Source organism: Onychostoma macrolepis, chromosome 08 (assembly GCF_012432095.1).
Source record: "Onychostoma macrolepis isolate SWU-2019 chromosome 08, ASM1243209v1, whole genome shotgun sequence".
Lineage (NCBI taxonomy): Eukaryota > Metazoa > Chordata > Actinopteri > Cypriniformes > Cyprinidae > Onychostoma > Onychostoma macrolepis.
The window spans coordinates 22,779,954-22,797,112 of NC_081162.1; the positions used below are offsets into that span (position 1 = coordinate 22,779,954).

The window sequence follows — 17,159 nt, forward strand, 5'->3', positions numbered from 1 at the left end:
ATAATGACTGATTTTTTTTATGAGGTGTCTGGACCCCCAGGACTGACCGGTAAACAGGTGTGAGCAGGTTTTCCTGAGCTTCAGAGCCTGGTCGTAGAGTTTGCGGGCACTGCGGTTAGAGCTGGGGATGATCCTCTGTCTCATCGCCTTCACCCCATGTTTGCTGTCCGGGCTGAAGATGATGACTATAGGGTACCACTGCGTGTAGTTTAAGGTGTCCACCGCTTTAGGGGTGACGTCCAGGAGAGCGTGCTTGTCCTGAATCAATGACAGAATTGGTCACTGTTCAGTACTGGTAAAATGTACAAACATTTATGTCAAACAAAAGAATGCAATATGTTTTGATTATTAATTTGTGCGCATACACAATTACCTGTTCAATGATCTGTCGAATAGTGTTGAGACGAACCACCCCGGAGGATTTCTCCGACCCCGCATCTTTGGGTTCTGTTTCTGATGTGCCATTGAACAAAAACCATAAGTATCAAACTAGGGTTAGGTTTCAAATCAAACTACAACCAAGAATACTTACTAAACATGTGCAATACAAAAGATGTTAGCTAAAGCTCTGGATGCTGTTACACTATAGACTTTATCATCCATTTGCCCCTATTCATATGCATGGAAAGTTTATGAACATGGAAAAGCAGGTATGCAAGAATATGCATTCAATTATTATTATTATCATCATCTATATATTTTTTTGCATTTCTAATAAATATTTTTATACATAATATCAGCTATTTTTTATGTTATAAATTATAGAAGTACTACATAACAAGGATTGACCCCCCCCCCCAACAAAAGTCCTCCATATAATTATATAAATATGTAAATAGAATTTTATAAAATACCTTTAATGTAAAAGCAATAATATGCATTATTATCATGATAATTATTATGATTAGAATAATTTTGAAAATGTAAAAAATGTGCTGCATCTCATCTCTTTTGATTGTTTATATTTACGTTTATTCATTTAGCAGACGTTTTTTGTATAGCATAACTTGGCTGTCTGAAACTCTCATTCACATGACTACAAGTTTAAAATATGCAAACTTTAATTAATGTATTGTTATATTATTTATATAATGATATATTATTTATTAATTTATAAAATTAATAGCATGACATCATATTGTGTTGCTAATATTAATTACAGAGTCCAAAACAATTTTGCACGCTTAAAATCCAGTGAGAGCATCCGCTCGGACATTATTGATGATATGGCAGAGACAGCAGCATCAACTCACTGGCAATTACAAACTCGTCTGGAAGCTCCGCGGCCAGTTTTTCACTGGCAGCATCAGCGATTGGTCCAAACAGCACAACCGGCCTTCGGAATCCCGCTATGGGAGAAGACAAGGCTTACAATCAGGATTTCACAGCAGAGGTAATCTGTTTTAGCCTGACTAAATTACAAAATGGTTTATATTAATGGTAATAAACGCTCTTTTAGCCATGTAAAAAGGGTTTAAAGAGGATTAAAGAAGAGTCAGAAGAGTCTTGACTAATGATTCAAAACAGATTTTTTCAAATTCTTGACTGTGGTTTTTGTCACATAAATCATTATGATTTTATTGGGTAATTTTTCTTGAACAGTGTGTAGGGAGCAATCTTTCTCTGTGATGAGCCCATTTTTCAAACGTATTAAAAATTTCTCAGCTGTCTGTGTAGGTATGCAGAGACTTTCATTAGCGGTATTAGGCCAGTCTGCTCAGAGATGTGACTAATGTGGTGTGCAAGCAGCCATCGTGTTATTGTGTAAATGATACAGGTACCATGATAATTACGATGTTTGCTATCCATTGCATCAGTTGTTTGGGATGTATTTACCTTATAATTTCTTTTTCGGCTGCTTTCTGATTACACACACGTGTTGGTATTGGTGGTTTATTGGTGGTGTATTTTCTATCGCGCTACACCAATCCTACACATAAACCTACCCCTTACAGAAAACTTTGTGCATTTTTCGATTTTCAAAAAAACATAACAGTATGTCTTTTAAGCCTTTTGAATTACGGGGACATAGGCAGTGTCCTCTTAAACCACCTTCATATTGTAATACCTCTGTCATACCCATGTCATTATACAAATTTGTGTCCCCATGAACCACCCAAACCAGTGCGCGCGCACACACACACACACACACACACACACACACACACACACAGACAACCAATCAAAGGTTTGGAATAATTAATACTTTTTAATATTGTCAAAAGAATTATCTTGTTATTTTATTATCAAATTATTATTTTATTATTATCAGTTGAAAGCAGTTTTTGCTATAATATTTAAATTGTGGTACATTACCTTTCAAAATTTTGCAGTAAGATTTACAAAAAAGAAGAAATGAATAATTTATTTTAGCAAGGGTGCTTAATTTAAATGGATCATAGGAGACAGTGAAGACATTTATTATATTACAAAAAATTTTTTTTTTTTTAAATTTCAAATAAATGTCGTTCTATTGAATTTTCTAGAAATTCAGAGAATCCTGAAAAAACATAACAATTTCCACAAAACTATTAAGCAGCAAAAATGGTTTTCAACATTGATTATAATTACAACCATTATTAATAACTGTGTGCCAATAATAATTAAGCTCCAAATCAGAATATTAGAATGATTTCTGAAGGATCATGTGACACTGAAGAATGGAGTAATGATGCTGGAAATTCAGTTTTGCCATAATTATAAATTATACATTATAAAATATATTCAAATACAGTACAGTTACTTTAAACAGTCATAATGTTTCACAGTATTCATTTTTTAATCAAATTAATGCAAATAAATGCTATTGATAGCATAAAAGACTTCCAAAATCATTAAAAAGAACTTCATTATTCCAAACATTTGATTTGATTTAATATATAAAAATACATAAATTGTGTGCGTATTTAAAGCGGTCATCGGATGCCCATTTTCCACAAGTTGATATGATTCTTTAGGGTCTTAATGAAAAGTCTATAACATACTTTGGTTAAAATGTCTCAATGGTAGTGTAAAAAACACCTTTTTTCCCCTGTCAAAATCAGCTCTGTTTTCAGCAAGCCATTTTTTAGTCCATGTTGCTTTAAATGCTAATGAGCTCTGCTGACCCCGCCCCTCTCTTCAGTGGGATGAGGAGCAGTACTGTTTACTTTTGCCACGAAACTGGCTAACTAGCACATTTTTAGGAAAGGCGATTTGCAAAGACTCATAAAAAACCCTTATACTCACTTCTTCTGTAGATGAAGGTGGTTCACGAATTATTCATGCGAACATAGGCACATTTATGTAGATCGGGGATCAGCACATTCCCTTCAAAACGAAAGTAACTTTAATCCTCTGTGTCTTCAGCGGCTCAGATGTCGAGAGTAACTGACGACTGCTATATTCATTATCACATCCAACAACAGAACACCTCAATCGCTTAATCGGAGACGTTCTTGTCTTCCCCTGCACCGGAGTCAGCGGACAGCTCTCAGCTCACTCAGGGCGGGTCTAAGGTAAGACGGCCTTGTCAATCAACTATCATGGGAGTGGCCTGTGCAGAACTACGTCATTCTGACAGGAATCTCAGAACAGCCTGATTTGAGAAAGGGGATTTTTTAAAAACCACTGGGTGGATTTTTATCATTATGGGATGGATGTGTACACACACTTTCAAACACATATTTAATGTTCAAACAACTTGTAAAGTGAATTTTGCATCCGATGACCCCTTTAAATGAACAAATGTGTAATTTGTTAAACTCAACCCCCCCTAAAATTTAATAATAAATGACTAATGTTTACTACTATTTGGTTAATAATAATAATAACTGTTAATAATCTTGAAACACGCTGCCTATAATTAGAAAACCACACTGAATTGTTGAATAACCTTTAAAGTACACTTTGTAGTTTTTGTCATACTTTGGTTTGTAGCACCCACCTTCTCTCAGCACCACCCTCTCATAGGCAGGGAAGCGGGTGGAGACGGCCGCAGAACTTTCCTCTCGGCTCTTCCGCACATCTTTCTTCTTGGCCGCCCTCTGACCACGTAGCCTCCAGAAGTCGGCCCTGTCACTTCCTGAGCCCTTATGTGTGTTCTGGACGTTTGCCATCTGCTCGGCTCTGATCAGCACGAGAGCAGGGGTTATGCAGCAGCAGGGTTATGCAAAGAAAGCGATAGATCAATATAGAGCAGTGGTACATAGAAGCAGAGTCCGCTTGCTCTCCAATATAAATAAGAATTCATATTCTATTTGATATTTGCATCGTTTCCGACTTAAAGGCTTAAATACCATTTATCTTTTAATCTCATGCCAAAATTGTCCACCCTCTGTTCTCACCTGCTCTTGTTGGGAATGATGCCCTTCTCCAGCAGCTGGCTGTCTTTGCCCAAGCGGATGGCCAGCCAGTTTCCCAGCTTGCCGTCATATAAGGTGTCCACCACCTTGAAGATCTCTCCCCGGGAGAAGGCGAGACAGTGAGGCAGCTCCTTCTCATACTCAAAATGAGTACGGATGAAAAATGAGTCCCCTCGACCGGACACCAAGATGTCTTCATAAACTAGGACACAAAACAGAAACGTAAGCTGTTTTGGGGTCAACTGACAATGCATTTCAATTTTGTGTGCAATATGCATCAGAAGGTTGAGACTAAGATGTGAAACACGACTAAAATTAATAGTGCTATTATTTAAAAAATAAAAATAAATAGATAAAAAATAAATAATGCTTTAAATGAATAATTAAAAATTAAATAGATAAAAAGAAAGAAAGATAAAAATATAATAATAGAAAAATAAGTAGGTAAATACATAAATTAAATCATAAAATAAATATAAAATACAAATAAATAAAATGCATAATTACAATGAAATAATCTAAAGGGACTGTAAATGAAAAAATCACTTAAAATAAAAAATAAGTAGACAAGAATAAAAAATACATATATTAATTATAATAAAACTCAAAAGGTTATATAAATGCATAAATAGATAAAAACAAACATAATAAAATAAATAGTTAAAATAATATATAAATCTTCAAATAAAGAAAATAAATAATTACGATAAAAATCTTGCTGTAAATATAAAGTAATAAAAATAACAAAACAATAAATACATTATAATCAAAATTCTGTAAAATCTTCAAAAGGTTCTTTAAAAAGTAAAAAATGCATAAATGTATAAAAATCAAATAAACAAAAAATAAATACATACATTTTTATAAATATTTATTAATTGCTTTAAGTGATCAATCTCTCACCATCTCCAAACCAATGCTGATAATGCTGATAACTGAACTCTGCTGTCCTTTGTAAATTTTAAATAGGTGACATTTAATTCAATTCACCACCCCAATTCAATAATTTATCACAATACGATGCAAGTTTTCCATGGTTGATGTCATTTTATCATTTGTGAAGTGCTGAAACTGTCAATGAATAGAAAACTTCAGCGCTATTTGTCTTAGGATTCACAGTGTCAAGAATAAAAGTTCCAGTGGTCAGATTTCCTGTAGCGGTCCTGTCACCCTCTTGATTAAAGCTCTGACACCACATCTGTCTCGGCTCAGACCAAATGAGCTTCAACCCCTGACAGCGCCAGACCTCGCTTTCCCATGAGACACCCACACCGAGAGGAGATGGAGTAAGAGAAATAGAGATGAAGTCAGGGAGAGAGAGCGATAGAGGGATGGCATTGACAGCAGAAAAAGAGGGATAGAGCAGAGAGAGCCGTGTCAGTGCTGACAGCAGAGGTCAGAACTGACGTCCGCTGTCTTGTGATTGGTTTTTGGACTCCAAATCCAATAGAAGTTTCTTTATCAGTACTGAACCAATTAACATGAGCATGGGGTTTTCAATGAGAAGCATTTGACACATAACAGGCAAGAGAAAGCAAAGCTCACAAACATGAAAATCTGGATTTTGGCATGTTTGTGCATGAGAGCACATGACCACACTTGACACGGCAGTCCCTGAAAGAGCCAAAACTGGCTACGACTGGTTTCGTAGTGATGAGCAAGAAGCCAAGGCCTCTCGACAGGCTCTGTGTGTGCAGGGGGAGGGGAAGAGCCAAGACACAGCGCTTCCGGGCCCATTCACACATACACTCATGTAATATTGGTCGCTAGTTCTCCCACTGGATGCTATAATGTAGGGGTTTTAAATATGACCCCCAAAATACGACAATCCTATTGCAAAGGACCCTCTTCCTAAAATAATGGTAGCTATATATTTTAAGACTCATTTATATTGTGTGAGAAAACATAATGAGACATGACAACATGTTTTATAAGAATAAAATAACCAGTATTTACATGTACTGGAGACTGTATTAAATCCATTATTATTATTATTATTATTATTATTATTTTAATTATTATTAAAAAGGTGCCTAAATAAAAAAATAGATAATAAATCAATAAACAATACACAGATAAAAAATAGATACAAATAAAAATAAAATATAAATAAAATACTAAACATATTGTAAACAAATATAAATTAAATAGTTACAAAAAATTACAAATAGATACATAGTAAATTAATTAATTAATTAAATAATATGTAATTATAATTAAAAATGTGTTGTAAACAAATGAACAATAAATAAATAGAAAATAATATGTAATTATAATAAAAACAACAGGTGTTGAAAAAATACAGATTAAAAATAAATAAACAAATAAATTATGTAATATAATAAAAACAAAAGGTGTTGTAAACAAATAAACAATAAATAAATAGATAGATAAAAAGTAATAAATGGATATATAATTCAATAAATAAAATGCGTAATTATAATGAAAACAAAAGGTGTTGTAAATAACAAAGATTAAATTAAATAAATAAATAAATAAAATACAAAACAATACATTGTAAACAAATAAGAATTAAATAGATAAAAAATGTACAGATACATAATAAATAAATTAATTAATATGTAATTATAATAAAAATGTGTTGTAAACAAATAAACAAATAGATAGATAAAAATCAATTAATAGAAAATAAATAAATAAAAATAAAATGTAATTATAATTAAAAAATAAAAACAAAAACAAAAACAAATACACAGATTAAAAGAAATTGATAAATAAATAAAATACATTATTATGCAATATAATAAAAACAAAAGGTGTTGTAAACAAATAAACAATAAATAAATAGATAAGTAATAAATGGATAACACATAAATAAATAAAATGTAATTATAATGAAAATAATTATAATGAATAAATAAATAAAATAATTCAGTGTTTTTGTGTTCCCTGAGGTGAAGCGAGGGGCAGTTTTGTGTTTAATGTGTGTGGAGTGAGCGAGGCTCGTGTTCTCTTGCTCTCACCCTCAGTTTTATTCTGTGCCAAAATGGTCACGACCTCACCCCGCGGGATCTCCAGCAGGAACAGCACGGCCTCCTCTCGCACAATGCCCCGAAAGTCAACATTATTCACCTTTAGGGAGAGAGAGATAACACACAAATACAGTTGAAAAGGAAATGTGGCAAATGCAAATCAAATTCAAAGCATGTTGTTCTCTCCTCCTAAAGGGGCCATTACATCGAAAACTGTACTAATATGTTGACGTAATGTTAACTTAAAGCTCCCTCCCTCTCCAGTCCACCCGGGCTATTTCTGAAAACTATGATGACTACATAATAAGCATAATAAGGTTACATAATCATAAGAGTGGTCATTTACATACAGAAGATTTAATGATACAGTCACAAAAAAGGCTTGTTTATTAGAAAGTCAAAAACAAGATGACCCAAAATGATTAGAACAAGAACATTCGTAAATCATTCAGCTAAAGCCAACAGAACTGTTGTTTTTGTACCTTCATAATCTGATCCCCCACACGGAGACCTTCTTCTTCAGCCGGACTGCCCTCCTGAACTCCTGCTATGAATATTCCCACATCATTTCCTCCAGCCAACCTCAAGCCAACACTCTCTTCTTTCTGAAAGCTCACCATCACTGTGTTGGGCCTTAAAAAGAGAGCCAGAGTTAGGTAGTTGCTAACATCTTATCTGTAAAACTGTGAGACAGTTTTCCCGTGACATCACTTCAGAAAGCACAACACACCAATCATGAAAATGACATTTTGCTAAATAATTTGAATAGGCCTTTAAAAAAAAAAAAAAAAAAATTAAATAAATATGCCATTGCATAATGTGTGCATATAAATATAGAAGAAATTTGAAATTAAATACTGAATTTAAATAAATTCATAAAAAATAGGATAATTTATCTGTCTGTGAATTTTGATTAGTGAATTTATAGGAATTATAGCAAAGTCATTATGCAGCCATCTGTGTTCCCATCAGACTCAAAATATAAATTTTTATTAGCTTAGCTTTAGATGGTATTTTGAATTAGATTTTATTTTAAATTTTAGTTAAAGTTTTAGTAATTTTGCCATGTGTTTTTGTCCTTTTATTATTTTTTAAAAGTCTATCTTTGATTTATTAGTTTTAACTTTAGTTATTTTTGTACTCAAGTTAAACTAATTGAAAATAAAAAATGTAATTTAAATAAAATAAGTTTAAGCTATTTTAATATTTCAGTTTATATATAATACATAGTTTCAGTTTTTGTTTACTATAATAATCCTGGATGATACAATGCTAATTTTTAGCAATTAAGTCATACTTTAATTGCTAATAATTCTGTCTAATAAACAGGTTAATTTCAGAAAATATACTTTTCCAAAATGCAACAGGAACCCACTTAAAAGAATGACTCCCATATAATATATTTGGAGAAAAACAGGCTTAAAGGTTTCTTGTTTTCCTTTTCTCTAGTGTGGTATGTTTGTGTAGCTGTTTGTGCATGTATAAGATCTGTAGAGTTACAAAGCTTAAAGTCTCCCACAAAAGGATTTATTCTATCTAAAAGAGAAGGCTGATCCAGACCGGGCTAAAACACCTCATTCAATCACGCCCCCACATGTCTACGTCATGATGTGGAAATATTTGCGTAATGCCGCCCAAATGTTCACGTGGTTTCAGTAACCGCAGTAGTGTTGATGCAGCCATGTCAGGGAGACGCTGTGTTTCTATGCGAAAGCAAAAGCACATTATTTGGCCTTCCGAGAGTAGATGCAATTAGGAATCATTGTTAAGATTTGTATACAACACAACAGCACAACCCAAATGCTCAAATTTGTGCAATGCATTTTATGGACGACAGTTTTGTGAACCTAGGAAAGTACAAGGCTGGCTGTGCACAAAGGCTATTTCTAAATAAAAAATTTAAAAAAGGGTCAATTCAGACTTTGCTATGACAATCTGGCTTCTGAATCAGTGACTGTAAGTATGTTTTGTTATTAGTTTAAGTATTTGCTATTGACTGTTCAAATGTGGAGTTTTGCGCAGTGTAGAGTAACGCGTTGTGTGTGTGTGTGTGAGAGAGAGAGAGAGAGTCACATCACAGTGGAGTCAGCTGTCTTAACCGCGGCTTGTGTACTGTAAATACATACGAGCTTCATCACTGTGTCTGTCACACGACTCTGTTCCCCTTTCGGGCTTGAACTTATGGTAAAACTAATAACATTATTAACTGTCTTTATATTTACTTTGAAAGCTGAAGCTTGCGATTATGGTAAGGGGCGATACATTTCCGATGCGCGCTTGTGGTGTTCGGCCAATCACAATGCACTGTGTCAGCTGGCCAATCAGAGCAGACTGCGCTTGTCGGAAAGGAGGGGCTTTGTAGAAAACAACGCGTTTGAGAGAGGCGGGGCATAGAGGAACTACAATAATGTACAGTATTTGAAAAATAATGTGTTTTTTGAACATTAAAGCATGACAACATATTCTTTTACACCAAATGCACAAAATAATTTGACCCCTTTAAAAAATAGATTTTTTTCTGTCCCATTTCTATTTATCCTTTCTAGACGCACCAAAAGCCAAATGCATCGTCATGGCTTGTGATTTTTCAGCAGGGTTTCCCTGCTCTCCAGCTGAAAGCAGCTTTCTCTTCCTGCGCTCAAGTAAAAACACACTCGAGCTCTGGTCTTGAAGCAAAGCAGCTCTGTAAGCAAGAGCAGGACACAAAAATAACCTCTCCCAGTGGATACAAGCAGCAGCAGACTGCCTCTTCCTCATGAATATGGAGGAGCTGACTGAGAGGATGATTAAGAGAGAGAGAGAGGGATTGCAGAGGTTTCCAGCCTGTCTGTGAGGCTGTGATGCAGATGACCCTCCACCTCTCTTCCTCTATCTCCATTTCATTTCCTGTGCGCTCTTTCACCAGTGAGAGATCTTAAACAGACAGTTCACCACCAAATTAAAATTCTGTCATTATTTACTCATGCTCATGTTTTGTTTGGAACAGAGAGGCTGAGCAAATCATTTTTTTTTTTTTTTTAGGTAAAGTATTAATTTAAAAAACAAAGTGTGTGAGATGATCTCCGTTGCCATATCGTAACTCAGCCCTCAGTGAGTCCTCAGGTTTAGTTGGTGAATAAGATCGTAGTTCAGTGAATAAGATCATGTGTGAGGAGGGCTGAACCTGCAGGATATTAACAGCATCCACTCACCCGTAAATGGCCTCGTCCTCTGGGCTCGGTCTGAGCAGGATCTTGGGTGTTGTCTTTATTGCTGCTGCACATTGAATATAAAAAAGATCTAACATCAGTTTCATTCTGAAACAACTGAAAGCAGACAGATTTTCTTTTAATCACACCTCCCAATGGCAAGTTAACAAAGAAATATACTGATCAAATGTTTGGCGTTAGTACGATTTATTTATTTTTTTAAAGAAATTCTGTCTCGTGGGCAGTGCGCCGACATATAGTGCTGTTGTGCCACGGGCGACCCGAGTTCAAATCCCGGCTCGAAGACCTTTCCCCGATCCCACCCCCATCTCTCTTCCACTTCGCCTCCTGTCATCTCTATACTGGTCTATAATAATAAAGGCAAATATGCCAAAAATAAATCTTAAAAAAAGAAAATAAATTATTTTATTCAGCAAGGATGCATTAAATTGATCAAAAGCGACAGTAAATACATTTATGTGACAAAAGAAAATGTATCAGTTTCCACAAAAAAAAATAAAAAAATAAAAAATTGCAGCACAACTGTTTTCAACATTGATAATAATAAGAAATGTTTTTTGGGCAGAAAATTATTTCTGAAGGATCATGTAACACTGAATAAATGATCACAGGAATATATTACATTTTAAAATATATTAAATTATAATAATTTTTCACAATACTACTGCATTTTTTTATCAAATAAATGCAACCTTTGTGAGCACAAGAGACTTTCAGAAGAAATATAAAAATCTTTCCAACCCCAAACTTTCAAATGTTTTTAAAAAAAATATATGATAAATTAATCTGTTCTGTGACAATGGGATTATGTAGCTGTTTTTTTTTTTTTTTTCTTTAGCACTGACAGATTTAGTGACAAATTTTGGGAACCTACATAAACTTGAAGGTAAATGTTCCACTGAGGTAAAAGTCATTACAGATGTTTTCTTTTGTAGATTTTTTGTTTTTGGTGATTTTAAATCACTAACATCAAGTGAGGATTTTTAATGTAATGTTGCCGTTTCTACTAAAGTTTCTAGTCAATTTCTTTTCTGATTTAATTAGTCTGCAAAGCCAATTTTTACTCTCATTTCGTGCTTAACAAGCATTGCCAAGCCTCTGCTTCATCAATAAACCAGAAGATTTGGCTCTCAAACTACAAGGTATACAGAATCTTGTTCTTACGTGGTGGTTCTTCTTCCTGTGGTTCTACTCTCTCCTCCTGGGCAGGAAGTGGCTCCTCTGGAGTTTTGTAAGGAGAGGATGAAACAGCTGTCTTTGCCAATCTACTTTGAGGATCCTCCCTGAAAATACAACAACAGTGTAGATCAGTTTCAGACGGAGAATGTACATGTTCCACTAAGATTTGACAACCAGAAATTGTTTTTGAATGCCTTGAGCTATTTGTAAAACATTCTAACTGGAAGGTGTGCTGTTTTCAAGTACCACTTAGTTTGATGTTTTGCTACTTAATGCAAAGATATTCATACCACACTGACTTTCACTGCATGGACAAAACACTTTTGTGTAGACAAATTCCATTTTTTGGTGAACTATCCATTTAAATGTCCAAAGACTTTTTGGAGCCATTTTATTATTATTATTATTATTATTATTATGTGTTAAACATATCAGGAGCTGCTCTTCAAGCGGTCCTCACCTGGCGTTTTCTCGTGCTACATCATTGGAAGAGTGTGAGGAGAGGTCAGACTGGCGTGACCTTTGGTCATCTTGAGGTGAGTAGGAATGGTATGACTCCATCTCAGAAATATCTGAAATAAATAAGAGTCTTCAATGAGAAGCCATGGAATTTCCTTCAACTTCTAGGACAAGAAAGAGACGAGGCCCAGGAGAGACAGAATTAAATGGACCCACAACCACAGAGAACAGACCACCGTGTTACTGTCGACTTGGTGTTAATTGGCCAAGATCTGCCCCGTTATAACAATCACTTCTGCTTATACTGTGGTTTTATTTGACCACAGCATATCCATGCCTTTTTGACCAAAGACACGACCCAAATCATGGAGATTTACAATGCCTATGTGACTCAAATGCCCAGAATTTCATAAAGCTGTCGTGGAGAGACTAATAGCAGCGTTATACAGAGGCAGAAGGTGTGTCGGACAGGTGTGATTAATCTTTAGGAACAGAACACCCTGAGAGAGGCAGAGAAAAAGGACAGACAGAAGTGACATCTATAAAAAACTGTCTTGGAAAGCAGAGATGTGTGCAAAAGCAGCTAGTGCTTGCATACATTGACACTATATTGATAGTTAAAGGAATAGTTCACCAAAAAAAAAAATATTTGGTCACCATTACTCACCCTCATGTCATTCCACACCTGTCTGACTTTTTTCTTCTGTGAAACATAAAATTAGAAGAATCTGAAGACGATTTTACTGATTCACTTTTAAGCCTAGAACCATTAGGTTCACTGAGTCAGTCAAACAACTGAGGATGTGATCAGTATGCTTCGTGAACGAATTCGTGTTGACTATTTTGACCAGTTCATCTTGAAAGAATCAACTCAAAAGAAACATTTAATCATGAAATTAGAATATTTTGAAGAAGTCTTTTTTTGAAGACCACAAAACCAGTCTTAAGTGTCAATTTTTCAAAATTAAGATTTCCATTGATGTATGGTTTGTTAGGACAATATTTGGCCGAGATACAAATATTTGAAAATCTGGAATCTGAGGGTGCAAAAAAACCTAAATATTGAGAAAATTGCCTTTAAAGTTGTCCAAATGAAGTTCTTCGCAATACATATTACTAATCAAAAATGAAGTTTTTATACATTTACGGTAAGAAATTTACAAAATATATTCATGGAACATGATCTTTACTTAATATCCTAATGATTTTTGGCATAAAAGAAAAATTGATCATTTTGACCCATACAATGTATTTTTGGCTATTGCTACAAATATACCCCAGCGACTTGAGACTGCTTTTGTGGTCCAGGGTCACATATTTACTACTTTTATTATGCTTTTGTGTCATGTCCTATAGAAAATATCTGCATGAACGTTCTTCTAAATATTATAATTTTTGCTACACAAAAGAAAGAAAGTATCACAGGTTTTGTAACAACATGAGGGTGAACCATTCCTTTAATTTCCCATTCTAGAGCTCTACTTTGTCCAGGATAGTTGGGAATTATTTGATTACAAGTAAAACCAATAAGAAGCAGAGCAATGAAAATGAAGTATCTCCCTGAAAGAGAAAGCAGAACAGAAGTAGTGACGGCCGGGAGGAAGAAAAGAGTTACTGTGTGATCTTGCTGGTGATCTAAGTGCATGTCCAGTGCATGGCCGCTGGTGGGAGGAACCCCACGACTGTCCTCCAAATCTAAAACACACTCCATCCATAATAGAGCAAAAGGACACTGCTGCCCACCTGCTTCAGAGCTCGGGGGTTAATGCTCAGAGCTAACAGAGTAAACAGACAAATATGCTCAGCAAATATTTATCTGCAGATAAAAAGAGTATAATTAAATTAAAACCACCAAAACGTTTATGAAATTAAATCAGATTATATATATTATAATTATTATTTTTTTTAATGTAATTTTTTTTTTGATAAAATAATTATATAATACAGAATTCTGTGCTATTTCAAATATAAATAAATTTGTAAAAATGCATTAAATAAGACAATGCAAAACAGAAGACTTTTATCCTTTATGTTTACATGCACAAATTTCCCTTGCTTCAAATTAAATTCCATCTAACTGCAGAGTCTATATGCTATGTTTATCAGCAACCTAAAATCTGCAATATGAAGAAAACATCTGTTTACATGTGATAAATATATATTCTGAACTAAATTTCTGAGCATATCTTGCAAGAACAGCATTAAGTGTCATGATATCATAAGAGCAAGAAGCTTGTAAGTCCTGTAAAGAAGATTCAGCATCACTTCAGTGCGTGAATATTTGCTTTTCTAAAATAATCCCAAGAAAGCTTTTTTTCTCATGTTGCTAAATTAATTTTAAAGGAAAATTTTAAAGCAGCATCCCAATATATTAATAATTTATTCTGATGAAGCTGAAATTTAATCTTTTTCTCTAAGTGTTTACTTGAAGGCTTTTCATTTTGATAAGGCTATCAGTCAGATTATTTATGGATTATTAGGCTGCATATCAACGTAGTGTCTGAGGAGTATCAGGGAGGAGCAGGGAGCTGGTGTTTTCCAGGCTGTGGGGGAGAGAGGCGTGTTTCCATCTGTTGGGTGGGGATGAAATTACAATCTGTCTCTTAAGAGGGGGAGGACAAACCACAGAGAAGAGACAGCTGTGTGTACATTCTCTGAATACAACACAAAACAGCACGGCCAGCACCTCTGCTTCAGCTACAAGCACCATCACTGATTTAGTTTGCTGCACTACACACAAGGAACATAACCGAGAGAATGACAGAGTATGACTGACACACACACACACACACACACACACACACACACACACACACAAACACACACAAACACACGCGAAAAAGGCAAGAGACCAGGACTGGGAGATATTATCTGATATCTCAATATTTGTGTATTTGCTTTAAATTTCACCTTTCCCCCAAGAGAAATTACTTAAAAAGAATAAATAAATAAATAAATAAAATATAACTTGAAAAAAGGGAAGTTTCTTGGAGAAAAAAATTTAAAAAAAAGATTGTAAAAAATTAACAAACAATAAAACTATTACATAATATTTTCTATTAAATATAACATTAAATTTAACAAATACATAAATACTAAGATAATACTAAATACTTAGTAATTATATTTAAAATAAAATATAAAGGAGAATCGAAATTATTTTTTCCATCACACCCATAAATGGAGACTTAAAGAGATACATACTCCACCCCAAAATGAAAATTTTATCATTAATCACTTACCCCCATGTCGTTCCAAACCCGTAAAAGCTTTGTTCGTCTTTGGAACACAGTTTAAGATATTTTATGAAGCGACGAGAATACTTTTTGTATGGAAATAAAACAAAAATTCTCGTCGCTTCATAACGTTACGGTTGAACCACTGATGGCAGATGGAGTATTCTGACTATGTTTTTCATACTTTTCTGGACCTTGACAGTGTAATTTACTTGGCAGTCAATAGGACAGTCACAAGCCTTCCGGTTTTCATCCAAAATATCTTAAATTGTGTTCCGAAGACGAACAAAGCTTTTACAGGTTTGGAACGACATGGGGGTAAGTGATTAATGACAAAATTTTCATTTTGAGGTGGAGTATCCCTTTAAGAAAAATTCTTAGTCAAAAAAACACATTAAAAGCATTATTAAAAAATGTACTGGTTTAATAATAGTGATGTATATTGTGAATATTCCTTATATTGCTCAGACTTAGTAGTGACTAAGAATAAATATGCCACATACAGTGTGTTTAAAAGACAACATGAAATCAAAATTTACCTATTCATTTTTATAACACTTATCCCTGGTCTTATTTTATTTCCTTAAAAGAAACCACATTTTTATTACTTTAATAGCACAGCATACTTCATAGCAATCGAATTAAATCCAACGCCACACACCCACCCTACATTCATTTCTCATTGAATATACTGATTTACATTTAAATATGTAGCATTACGGACGTTAAATGTGTTGTGAATGCATGTTGTCTTTAGACACAATCACCTGAATTTCTACAGAATTATGAAAAACATGAACATATTGGAGAGAATGTCAAATAAATGAGGATAAAGACACAAGGGACAGCGCTGATTTACAACAGTAAGCCTTGAGCATCACGGTTCAACCCAACCAAGCACGTTACGCTAGCAAAGTCACGGCTTCTTGAATACAATGAACAATAAAAATGAGGAAATAGCTGAAAGCCGGCCATCACATCATCTAGTCAAAATGAAAAGTAGTGCACAATGGAGCGTACGAGGCAATGAACAGTACGTGCTGCATTTTTATGGCAGGGTGTAAATCACATCTTGATTCTACTTCTCCAACCGGCACAAAGCAGCACACACAATGCCTACGGTGACTCATTTTACAACGCCGTTGAATACATACATGAAGTGGAAATGCATGAAGCTGTACCGCCCAGCCCCACTCGACAAGCGGATGCTTTTTCTGTACTGAAATGTACTTCCTTCCACCTGCATTTAATACCTCGAGGATGGTGGATCTGAAAAAGCCATACGATATCCAGCTGTCCCACCCTAACAACAGCTGAAGAGTATGAAATAGCATCTGAGAGACTCTGTGTCACCCTTCCAGACACACAAGATTAAATAAGTCACCACCACACAGAAATAACATTGAGAAGGCTTATTTATTGATTAAAGAAGGTATTAAAAAAAAGAAGGTTAGCATAAAAATAAGAGCACAGTGTGAAAGTTTTACAGGTTTGTTGAGGCACAGTCATGATTAAAGATTAAAGGCAACCAGACTTTATGTTGTGTCTCTGCAGTCCGTCAGCTAAAAGTATGACATATCTGTATTATCTGTAAAAAGAGAACACAAAAATAGCATTTCTGTTGAAAGCATGCGGTTTGCTTTTTCTCATTTAAGCGCATCTTTCTGGTGTTAAAATATTCATTGTGTTCAAGTGTAAACTTTGGTGTCTATGCATCTGATAGCAGGGTTAAGATACCTA

At 34.6% G+C, this 17,159-nt stretch overlaps 1 protein-coding gene across 6 annotated transcripts in view; it reads right to left on the reverse strand.

Moving 5' to 3' along the window:
* The window catches only part of LOC131545237 (tight junction protein ZO-2-like), a 108,413-nt gene that overhangs the window by 9,378 nt on the left and 81,876 nt on the right, over positions 1-17,159 (reverse strand). For all 6 annotated transcript variants that reach the window (XR_009272369.1, XM_058783871.1, XM_058783874.1 and 3 more), the window contains 10 exons: positions 12,185-12,296; positions 11,710-11,828; positions 10,528-10,591; positions 7,819-7,969; positions 7,328-7,436; positions 4,326-4,545; positions 3,926-4,107; positions 1,254-1,349; positions 374-453; positions 48-258 (listed from right to left, as the gene is read on the reverse strand). Coding sequence is in view for 5 of the 6 variants with exons in the window: in XM_058783871.1 (XP_058639854.1) it covers positions 48-258; positions 374-453; positions 1,254-1,349; positions 3,926-4,107; positions 4,326-4,545; positions 7,328-7,436; positions 7,819-7,969; positions 10,528-10,591; positions 11,710-11,828; positions 12,185-12,296 (1,344 nt within the window). In the remaining variant the exon portion in view is untranslated. The remainder of the gene's footprint in view (positions 1-47; positions 259-373; positions 454-1,253; positions 1,350-3,925; positions 4,108-4,325; positions 4,546-7,327; positions 7,437-7,818; positions 7,970-10,527; positions 10,592-11,709; positions 11,829-12,184; positions 12,297-17,159) is intronic.